The sequence below is a fragment of the Phyllobates terribilis genome, unplaced genomic scaffold (assembly GCF_046119375.1).
Source record: "Phyllobates terribilis strain yellow unplaced genomic scaffold, ASM4611937v1 Scaffold_3__8_contigs__length_932513732, whole genome shotgun sequence".
In the NCBI taxonomy this organism is placed as follows: Eukaryota; Metazoa; Chordata; class Amphibia; order Anura; family Dendrobatidae; genus Phyllobates; species Phyllobates terribilis.
In genome coordinates, this window is record NW_027362763.1 from 586,662,613 (window position 1) to 586,674,942 (window position 12,330).

Consider the following 12,330-nt stretch of genomic DNA (forward strand, 5'->3'; position numbering starts at 1 on the left):
TCTTCCATAAATAATTCCAGACATTTCAGTAGTTTTGAGGTTGATACACAGTGTGATATTTATGCTATAAATATCATTTTAGCATGTGTCTCATTAAAAGAATTGTTTTAGAAGAATAAATGTAAAGAGAACATGAATTTCTGCACAATGTTAAGAACGCCAAATGTAGAAACTTATCTCTAAAGAATGTATGAGACGGATAACTGGACTGAATTATTACTCTTAAAACCAAACAATCTGTGCTTTTATTTAACATATGCAAATTCAAGCAAATGACATCTGCAAAGAGGAAAATGGGAAAACTGGTTTGCTTTCATTAACAATAACACATTACACTTTCAATCCAAACGTTTCTCTTGAAGAATATTATTCTGTAATGAAAAAAAAAACAAGTAAAGCACAACACATTTAGGGTCATTTACCAAGTGCAGTGCTAATGTACACGAGTGCCTTGGAATATCTTCCAATAGTGAAATAAAACTAACATGTCAGCCAATGACTCCTATGAAAGCATACATTGCTGCTGCCTCAAAAACGATACAACTACACTCTTCCATTACCTAATATGTCTTTCACTAGATCGGAGCACTTTAAATGATGCATTCTGACCACTTTTTAAGTATAATTCTTAAAGAAGCTGTCTGGGCATAGGTCAATTTATTCTTATCTTCAGGTTAGGTCATCAATAGCAGATTGGTGGGAGTCCATCTCCTGGTACTCCTACTGATCAGCTGATATTTCAATGAACAGCTGATCAGTGGGTTGCCAGGAGTCAGACTCCTACTGATATGCTATGAATGACCTATTCATTGGAAAGGTCATTAATACCTACGCCCAGACAACCCTTTTAAAAGATGGGAGCCAGAAGGTATTCTATGTGAGAGGCTGGAAGGAGACAAACCGCAAATAGGGTCTTATCTGGGAAACAGATATGGAGGAAATCGCACAATTGTGCTCAGCTGGTTTGGATTATGTACTCACAACCACTGAAAACGCTTAAGGCTGCTGCAGACCCGCAAGGAGATAAAAGCATTGATACTAGAAAAACAAATGGGTTGATCCTGCGCTGCTGTAGGAAGATGATCTTGGTTGTCCTGATGAAGAAGCGCTTCGAAACGCGTTGACGACTAAACCATTTACAATTAGATTGGCATCCGTCACTCTTCTTCCTACGGCAGCACAGGATCAAATCATTTGTTTATCCAGTATCAAAGAAGATATTCTATGGCTCTCCACCAGCATGTGAAAACCGTGTCGTCTCCCAAGTGTGAGAATTGATTACAGAGTACCCATGCTTTGTGCACCATGACCAGCACTTCAGATGTGGCCCAGCTATTGAAGATGCTAAATTCTGCAATTAATTCAACCTTGTCCCACTTTGTACTTTGGTTAGCCATTTGGTAGGTTACACTACCTCATCTCTATTATTGTGTCCCGGAAATTTTTATCCAACCTTATCCCTATTATTGTGTGTAAGAGATCTTTATGCACCCTTATTTCTATTATTCTGTCTCCTATATCTTTATTAGGGCTCTTTCAGACGTTGTGATCACAGCTGACACACTCGGGGTCAGCAGACGTGCAGCCAGTCCATGCACTGAGATCCAAAATCGGACTGATGATCATGGACGTATGAAAGAGCTCATATTGTATCTTGGAGATCTTTCTCGGAGCAAAAATTTCCTATAATAAGATTAGCATAGAATGGATGAGTATAGAATCCATATGGCAACTGCACCACTTTATAAATGGCAGTTCTGATATGACCTCCAGAAATGATCACACAAATGAAAGAAATATATGGTTTAATAACAAAGTACAAAAACAGTCATCACACATCTTAATTCAGTTTTTGCAGTTCTCCCTACAGTGTAAGTTGCCATATTACATGCCAACGCACAAAATGGCATCATGCAAGCTCAATTACAACTACTGTGTTACAATTCGCACAGCACTTTGTAAAGGACCGTCAATATATTTACTGCATAACCCTTATGACACACAACAATAGCCTCCTCCTCCCATAGCGGAAGGCATTGGGAGCAGAACTCCCATACTAGTTGGAAACAATTATTGCTTGGAGAAAATCAGTTTACTTCCACATCATAAAAAGTGCACTTAAGTGCATAGACAACACATCAAAAATGCAATAGAAAATAGTGCCTGTCTGTACTTGAGTTGCTGTGCAGTATAAAAATAAGTCAATGGCATCAACTAGTTGAACAATGGTAAGTGCAAAGTGCATTGAACAGTCCCTCTGTCACCTGCACTCAACAGCCATTGCATTCTGTGTCGATAGGGATGGGTCCGCTAAGGTCAACATTACAGCTGCAGTGATTGAACTTGAGGAAGGTGACGATGACATGGTGGACAGAACTGCGCCTGTGAACAATAAGACATTATTAAAGAACAAGAAAAAGTAGCTACTGATTTTCAAAATCCATAGATACTTCAAGGAATAATGTACGCCTTGATATAATGAGACTATTTATTTTGAGATCTAACAGAAATTACAATGGTACGAATAAAGAAATAAAAGTAAAATAATCTATTCTCTTTTAAAAATAAAAAAGCTGTTTTTGTTCAGCAAGAATAACCACAAGTATAATCTGTAAGCATTATTTCAGGAAAAGCATTTATCCACTTATAGAGCTTCACTTTCACCTTACCCAAGCAAAAACTACTTTCTTGCATCTCCCAATTAGTTATGTTTCATATTAAATACATCAGCAGCAACTTTAATGAGACAGTACAAAAATTACACACAAGTCATACAGCATTGATTCCTCATTTAATAAGTAAAAATTCCCCAAATGACAATTTAAGAAAGTATTGTCCCTCCATGCTTTTGGGTCCCATGGCTCTAATTAGGGACATCTGGAACATTTGTTCAAAAGGATTTAAACTAGCCTCGCCATTGACATCTTTCCTGTTCCATCCACATTTCCCGGACAGCCTTACATCTGTCCTGTCTAAACCATTGTCCTATGCGGGCCTGTACTGTATATCTTTGCGGACATAATCAACTAAATGTCTGGATCCTTTCACTCCTTTAAAGGAGTTGTCCGGTCTAAAATGAAAAGTCTGCAGTGTAACTGCAGACTTTTCATTTTAGACCAGACAACCCTTTAAAGTTCCTCAATCTAAGGCTATGTGCCCACGTAGCAGATTTGATGCAGATTTACATGCATTTTTTCTGCCAGAGAGAAGCGTTTTTACATGCATTTTTTCAAGCACTTTTCCAAGCGATTTTGAGCATCACCTGGAAAGTGCTTGACAAGTTGGTCACACTATATAAATCCATGCAACTGGCATGGATTTATAGTGTGTGACCAACTTCGATGCTTTAAATGCAGCATCAATAGTAAAAAAAAAAATATATAAAAAAAAAAAATTAAACAGTTAAAAATAAAAAAAACCTGTATACTTGCCTCTCCGGTCTGCTCCCGGCCGCGTCCTCTCTCCTTGGCGTCCCGTAGTGTACTGGCAGGACCTGCAGTGACGTCATTTAGTCAGCTGATGGTCACGCGACCATTACCTGATCGCTGACGTCAGCGGTCGCGTGACCATCAGCTGACTAAATGACGTCACTGCAGGTCCTGCAAGTACACCGCGGGACGCCAAGGAGAGAGGACGTGGCCGGGAGCAAACTGGAGAGGTGAGTATACAGGTTTTGTTTATTTTTAACTTTATTTATTTTTTTCACCCCGTGGTAGCTGGGATGAAGAGGAGTTGTAGTCTCCTCTTCATCCCGGGTACCACACGCACCGCGATTACGCTGCAAATCTGCGGCCATTGAATTTAATTGAAACGCAGTAAATCCACATATACCTGCGGGTTTGCTGCGTTTCAATGTTCCTCAATGGCCGCGAATTTGCAGCGTAATCGCGGTAGAAATGGTCATGCTGCGTTTTGCAACGCAATGCGAATTCGGCGCGCTAATTAGAGCATCATGTGCACAGCACATCCGAATTCACATTGCTTTGCATGGCAGACTGTTTTACCAGCGTTTTCGCGGCCGTAAAAACGCTACGTGGGCACATGGCCTAATTCTCTCCCAAGCCTAAGTAGATATCACTACTTTCAAATTCACGACTTCTCTACCTCTGTATTCCAAGGTACTCATGTTTCTATTCCAGCAAGGTTGAGAAAATATGCAGAGCGGGATCCTCAACTAAAGGTCTAATCTCAGCCATCTATAGTGTTTCACTTGGTCCTTCACCAGAATACTTATTTAGACACCCATATACAGTATGTCTAAATGGGAGGAATTCTTGGGTGGGCCCTAGGCTGCGAATAAATGGCGCCACATTTGCAGAAGTGTCTCTAAAACCTCCACATGTATTACTTACAGAGATAATCTGTAACGGACTGGGTGGTCGAACCACTTTGCCGTGATCCGAGGAGAGCCTGGAAGGGTGTGAGTAGGTGCCTCATCAAGTCCGACCTTGGATGCACGGCGGCTAACGATACCGCGATCCAAGGAGAGACGAGGGAGGAGGAACCAGGTGCTAAACCAGGACTGACCTCGGGTGGATGACAGCTGACCCCAAGGGACAGGAACAGCCAGGAATGGTAGACTTGGCAGGTAGGCGGGCACGGCCGATAGGCAGGCAGGTATACTGGATACAGCACTGGGACCTAAGAACTAGGAAGCGTGTTAGTAACAGACATACCACGTTGCTCAGGCACCTCCATGCTGGAGGAGGTGCCTAAAATAGTAAGTGTCCTCCAGCTATTAACTGGGGACACGTAAGGAGGACGCGAGTGGCCCCTTTAAGAGAGGGGGAGAGCACACGTGCGCTAAGCAGCGTGCCCGGGGATCTGCGCCCCGTGCATGCACCCCGGACGGCTGCCGACCAAGAAGACGAAGGAAGTACGGGAAGGGGGCTGTGGAAAGTGAGCTGGTGTCTGATGGGGGAGGGAGGCATAGACGTCGATGCTACAGTAACAGACCTTCATGCCCCCCTCTTTTTCAAGCCCGCATGGATGTTCTCCCTGAGCTTCCAGGACCTCTCCCCAGAACCGAACTCCTTCCAATCCACAAGAAAAAAGGTTTTTCCTCCTGGTGGCCAGAACACACTCTACCTCGAAAACGTCTTCAATGCAGACTGGAGCAGGAGTAGAACCAGGGTCTTTGAAGAAAGAATTGAGGATGACAAGTTTGAGAAGAGACACATTAAATAAATTGGGGATCCGTAAAGGGGCTGGGAGTTTGAGTTTGAAGGCTACCGGATTCATTTGTTTCAACACCTCGAAGGGACCGATAAAGCAAGGACCTAATTTATATGACGGTATCTTGAGTATTTGGACGATAGCCAGACCTTATCCCCCAGGCAAAACCGAGGCAAATCCAGACGTCTCTTGTCCGCATGTTTTTTCATCCACTAGGAGGACTTTAATAAGGAAGACTTGGTGTCTTCCCAGATTTCATAAAAACTTTTGGCGAGGGAATCCGCAGCTGGGATATTGACCGTACACTAAAAAAAAACAGATTTGGCAGAAGATACGCTCACATGGTTATTATAAGAGAATTCGACCCAAGGCAGGAGTTTGGCCCAGTCACTGTGGTGGGCACTGACAAAGTGCAGGAGGAAATTAGTCAGGATCTGATTGGACCAAGGATGGTAGGCTGATGAGAAATCCAAAATAACATTTAGAAGCTTGCAGTTGGCCCTCCAGAAACGAGAGGTAAACTGAACGCCTCTATCAGAGACAATGTGGAGCGGTAGACTATGGAGGCGGAAAATATGTAGAATACATTTTTCTGCAAGGACTGGTGCTGATAGAAGACCGGTAAGTGGAATGAAGTGAGCCATTTTGGAGAAGAGATCCACAACCAGATGACGGTACACCCGGGCCGATACTGGCAGATAAGTAATGAAATCCATAGCAATATGCAGCTAGAGAGCAGATGGTACGGGCAAGGGAAGTAACTGACTGGTTGGAATTTGTTTGTGTGTTTTGTTTTGGGCACATGAGGGACAGGCAGAGATGAAATCCATATCATCTTTGCGCAGTGTGGGGAAATGAGGAGAGCAGTCTTCTTCTCCATGGCCTGCCAGCTTAGACGAGTGACCTCAGAGAAGAACCCGCTTCCTATGTGGTTCAGCAACGCAAGTCTAACTGGAGGGAAGAGGAGGCAAATCCAATGGAGCGACCGTAATTATTTTGGAAGGCTCAATAGTGTGTTGAGGCTCTTCCTCCTGATCGGAAGACAAAAACGATCTGGAGTGTGTGTCTGCCTTGACATTCTTCTCCGCCAGCCAAAAATGGAGAGTAAAGTTGAAGCGTGCAAAGAACAAAGACCACCTGGCCTGCCGAAGATTAAGCCATTGTGCAGACTGTAGATAGGCTAAATTCTTGTGGTCCGTGTAGATGACCACCGGATGTATAGCCCCCTCCAGCAAGAATCGCCACTCCTCCAACACCAGTTTAATCGCAAGCAGTTCCCAGTCGCCAATTGAGTAATTGCATTCTAGAGCAGAGAAGATCTTGGAAAAAAAAAACGCAAGTCATAATGCGTGCAGATGAGGACTTCTGGGTAAGAACGGCTCCAGCCCCTGAGGAAGAAGCATCCACCTCCAGAAAGAACTGCTTATGGTTGTATGGAAGATGCAGAACAGGAGTAGAGGAGAAGGCCTGCTTTAACGATACAAAGGCACTTTCAGCCTCTGGGGTACATATCTTAGGACTGGCCCCCTTGCAGGTCAGAGCTGAGATAGGAGCAGTCTGGGAAGAGAAATGGAGGATGAACTGGCGGTAGTAGTTTGCGAATCCGAGAAACCGCTACATGGCTTTCAGACCGTCTGGCCGAGGCCACTTCAATACGGTGGACACTTTTTCGGGATCCATTTTCAGACCGGTTTTGGAGATTATGTATCCAGGAAAAGGAAGAGAAGTCTGCTAAAAAACACACTTTTCAAATTTGGCGTAAAGACTGTTCTTCCTTAGCCTCTGCAGAACCTGGCGAACATCTCTTCGATGTGAAGGCAGATCGGGGGAGAACACCAAAATATAGACCAAGTACACTACTATACATGTGTAGAGAAGATCCCGGAAAATGTCGTTCACCAGTTCTTGAAAGACTGCAAGTGCGTTGCAGAGTCCAAACAGCATAACACGATACTCGTAGTGACAATCACTATTAAATACTATGGTATTAAAGACCATTTTCCATTCATCTTCCTGGCGAATTCGGATTAGGTTGTACGCCCCCTGAAGATCGAGTTTCGTGACGACTCTGGAACCTTTAAGGCGATCGGACAGCTCGGAGGTGAGATGATATTTATTTTTTAGCGTTATTTGATTTAGTCGTCTATAGTTGATACAGGGTCGAGTAAACCGTCCTTCTTTACAAGGAAGAACCCTGCTCTAGCAGGGAAGGAAGATTTCCTGATTAAATCCCCTAGCAAGATTCTCTTTAATATATTCGGATATGACTCGGGTCTCGGCCTGCAGCAGGGGTAGATTCGACCTCGTGGAGGGGATGCACCTGGAAGGAGATCGATAGGACAGTCATATGGCTTATGAGGTGGTAGTGTCTCTGGCTCCTTCGAGTCAAAGATGTCGGCGTATGTCCAATATGGTGCAGGCAAGCCAGGCAGATTAGATGGAGAAGCTGGGGGTCGAGCAGGACAAATGGGGACAAGGCAGGTTTCTTGGCATTCCTGTTCCCAATTGGAGTACTTCACCAGATCTCCAGTTCAAGACAGGCTCATGTCTCCACAGCCATGGCAGACCAAGCAGCAGAGGGTGAGAAAAACCTGACAGCACGTAGTGAGGAATATTTTCTGAATGACGCATCCCTACCCAAAGCTCCACGGGCTTGGTAACGAACAGGATAGTCTCAGAAAGAGGCTTTCAATCCACCAATGAAACCACTAACGGATCCTGTAGATGTTGGGTCGGAATTTTCTATAGCTCTGCAACGGCTTGTTGGATAAGATTGCATGCAGAACCGGAGTCCAGGTAGGCTGACACGACAAAATGGATACTGCTGCAGGAGACCGATATTGTCAGAGTCAGCAATGGAGAGGAGTGATTCTTGCCCAGGGTAGCCTCTCCAACAGACCCTAGGCACTGGAGTTCCTGGTTTCTCAGGGCAGGATTGGATAAAGTGTTCGCGACTGCCACAATAGAAGTATGTTCCTTCTGCATGGCGAAGGAGAAGCTACTTCCATATACAATAAACAAACAAATATGAATAGCAGTAATGCTATTCATATTTCATATATTTCATGTTCGCATACTTAGCGTTACAGAGTGCTACTTTGTTTGTTTATTGTATATGGTGGTAGCTTCTACTAGTAAGCACCTGTTAACACCTATTTCTTGTTTTGGAAGTGCCGGTCAGTTTTTTTTGTTTCTATGTATAAGCTTTGACTGAGCAATCCGCATCTATACCTCAGGCGATTTTAATTGCAGCAGGATCTTATCATCTCACACACTAGCAGACAGATGTTCCTTAGAAAGGAATTCACATTGATAGGGTCCTCGTATTTTTGATAAACTCCTTATCGCGGCTACCAGGTACACATGAATTGGCCAATTTATGCGCTAAGATTTCTCATTTATTTCTATTTTCTACAGCAGTAATGCTATTCATGTTTCATATATTTCATGTTCGCATACTTAGCGTTACTGAGTGCTACTTTGTTTGGTTAATGGGTTGCGACCGTGGTTGCTACAGCTTGGGGAGGTGCGGTTGCAGCCGAAGTTGCTACCGTATGTAGGCGGGTGGTCACTGTGCGCAGGTAGGAAAAGATTTCTGGTGGGAGACCTCCTGGTACAGATCTGAGAAAGAGGATGCCTGGGAGGAAGTGGATTCCATGGCCTGAGCAACGGACTGGGTGGTGGAACCACTGTCCTGTGATTCAAGGAGAGCCTGGAGGGGCGTGACTAGGTGCCTCACCAAGTCCGACTTCGGATACATGGCGGCTGACGATACCGCGATCCGAGGAGAGACGAGGGAGGTGAATCCAGGTGCTACACCAGGACTGAACTCTGATATATGGCAGCTTACCCCCAAGGGATAGGAGGCAGGCACGCCCAGGAATGGTAGTCTTGGCAAGCACAGATGGCCACGGCCGATAGGCAGGCGGGCACAGCCGATAGACAGGTATACTGGATACGAGCACTAGGACCTGAGATCTAGCAAGCATGTTAGTAACAGACGTACAACGTTGCTCAGGCACCTCCATGCTGGAGGAGGTGCCGTAAATAGTAAGTGTCCTCCAGCTATTGGCTAGGGAGACTTAAAGAGGACGTGCACGCGGACCCTTTAAGAGAGGGGGAGCATGCGCGCCCTAAACACAGTGCTCGGGGATCTGCACACCGTGCACACAACCCGGGCTGCTGTCAACTCATAAGTGGAAGGAAGTGCGGGACGGGGGCCGAGGCAGTAAGTGAGCTGGCGTCTCTGCCGTCGAAGGGAGGCAGAAGGCAGATACACCAGCGCTACATAATCAATACAAAATACTACTTTTTTGCTATCATACCACAAAGTTCTACATAAGACTAAATAGTTTTATTCCTGCAGATTGTTGCAGATGTGGCTCTCTTGAATATTGTTCCATATCTACTGGGACTGTACTATTAGTCTTTTGGCTAGAGGTAAAATTCATTATGCAATAAGTCCTGTCTATAATTCTCCCTCTGGATCCTCGGTCCTCTCTCCTAGATTTATTATGTTTGTTGAAAAGTTAAGTACCAGATTACCCTTTCACATTTTAACAGCAGCAGGCTGTCTAATTGCTTCCCAATGGAAAAAAAGAATTCTCCCCCTTCAGTACTCAGCCTATATACTAGAATCAAGGACATCAGAAACTTAGAATACCATACTGCCCTACGTAATTATACAATAGATATTTTCAATTAGACAAGGGATCTACTGGGCTGCTCCTGATATATAAAGATTACAATATTTTATTTTCCCCTCCCTACCCTCTTTCCTTGTAGCTTTTATTGTCAATATTTGTTTGATTTTTGTAGTCAATTGTAGATTTGCCTGCTCTAAGTTTGACGAGAGACTTTTATAGGTATAAAACTTCACTTGTTTAATGTTCTTGTTAAATAATTGTGACTTCTGCTGTGTTTTTAATTTTTGTGGTTACGGTCCTTTTACTGATACATGTGGCACGTTCATTGTAGAAACTTGCTTTACTACTTTACGATCTACATATTATTTTGCAAAAATTAAAAATATTCAATAAGAATAAAAACATTTTTTAAAAAAAGAAGGGAATATTGTTCTGATGTTGTCAACTCCTTAACAACATGAAGGGAATCTGTCACCAGGCTTTTGCCACCTAATCTGAGAACAATATCACGTAGAGATCCTGATTCCAACGATGTGTCACTTACTGGGCTGTTTAGTGTAGTTTAAAGTCAGTGGTCATAACCGCTCATAGTCCTGACCAAAGTCAACGACTGCATTCAAACACCCATGTATATATGATGCCGGCATGATGTGTTGATGATGTGCAATTCCATTGTAACACCTATTTGTACTCCATTGGGTTTCCTTCTACTTTGTTAATGGATGTTAATTCAATGGTGTGTTTCTCTCTTCTCATTGGTCTTTCTCACCTGTGTTTCTCTATATAACTTTGGACTATGGACACAAATGCTGTCAGGACAAGAGCGGTTATGCTTGAAATGTGTAGACCAGTGTCCTTTTTGTTATTTTTGTATGTTTTTATTTTTAATTTTTCCATTTTTTTATCTATGTTGCCAATAAAATAATGTTTTAATATACTTTAACTCATTTCCTGCGGATGCTGCCAGCGTATGTGTGGTCGCGTACGCAGTAGTCAGGCGTGTTTTCCTCCTTTTCTTTCTAGTGATGCCGCTCGCTACATTAACAGACCTGGAAGAGCAGCGAGCTGCAACAGAAGAAAGGAGACAGGGAGAACGCGCATGGCTGCACACATGATAGCAACATTCAGATAGTGTTAACTTCTCATAGCAAGCACTGTCAATCAGAAGCAGAAAAACAGCCCCAATATGCAAATATGGAGGTGTAATGGGGCGCCAAATTCTTGGTCACACTGAGGGTGCACTGAAGCCTCCTCATTTGCATATGAATTAAAAGATATTTTCTCAGGCACTCTCCGGAATAGCTCTAGTATGGTTCTTAAAAGGGCTAAGTCCCCTACAAAACCATATAGCCCATGTAAAATGCATTTTGGGAGTGACTGAATCCCTTATCAGGATCTGTGCATGGGGGATTCAGAGGCATCCAGCAATAGTAGCAATCATCAGAAAACAAGTATTCAGCAACAGGAATCTATTAAAAGCATTTCTTTCTTTATGTCATGAGATGAATCCCTTACTGACAAATTATGTGTTGGTACATCATAAACTGGCTCCTTGAGCCCGCATCTTTGCATGCAGATGATGGCTATAATAATCAGCCATCATCAGCCTTGAACAGCCGAGAGTGAAGCGGCTGTTCATGCTGCTATCAGTCTGTAAAAGTGGCATTTACAGTATGCCGGCAGGGTGGCGCATCACTCTGTTTCCAATCTATCAAAATATAAAATAAAGTAATCTGATCGGTAAATCTGATCTATAAGCAGCATACTGGGAAAAAAGTAAAAAAGCCAAATTGCGTTTTTTCATCTGCGGCAACAACACACAAAAAATGAATGGACAGTCAATCAAAACATTGAATCCATCCCAAAATATCAGTAGAAACATCCACTTGGAGTGCAAAAAAACAAGTCCTCACACTGGTCCATATCCCAAAAATTGAAAATGTTATGGCTTTCGGAAAAAGGTAATGCAAGCAAAAAAATTTTTTCACAAATTTCTAAAAAAAAAATAAAAATCACCAGTTAAATAAAACAAAACATATGCATGTTTGGTATCTTCGTAATCATATTGACCTGGAGAATCATACTGCCAGGTCATTTTTACCGGATTTTTTTTTTTTGCTATTTAGCCATACTTGGAATTTTTCCCCCGCTTTCCAGTACATCACATGATAAAATGTATGGAGTCATTCAAAAGTGCAACTTGTCTTGCAAAAAGAAAGCCCTCACACGGCTATGTTAACGGATAAGCAAAAAAGTTTTGGCTCTTGGAATAAGAGAAGGAAAAAACGAAAGTGCAAAACAGAAAATCGCCCTGTGAGGAAGAGGTTAAAGCATACAGATATTCACCACACATCATGTGAACTATAAAACACTTTGCAAATGACTCCTTTATCATGGTGTAACGATGAGAAACATGTGTTGTGAGAAAAGCGTGTTAAAATTTACATGACCCGTGGGTTGGATATCTGTATGTTTTAATTGCATGAAATAAAGAAAAAATATTTTTAAG

At 42.9% G+C, this 12,330-nt stretch overlaps 1 protein-coding gene across 2 annotated transcripts in view; it reads right to left on the reverse strand.

Moving 5' to 3' along the window:
- Nucleotides 1-227: 227 nt before the first annotated feature.
- ARID4B (AT-rich interaction domain 4B) overlaps nt 228-12,330 on the reverse strand; it is a 593,887-nt gene continuing 581,784 nt past the window's right edge. For both annotated transcript variants that reach the window (XM_073671468.1, XM_073671469.1), the window contains one exon: nt 228-2,382. In XM_073671468.1, coding sequence (XP_073527569.1) covers nt 2,261-2,382 — 122 coding nt within the window. In that variant the 3' untranslated portion in view covers nt 228-2,260. The remainder of the gene's footprint in view (nt 2,383-12,330) is intronic.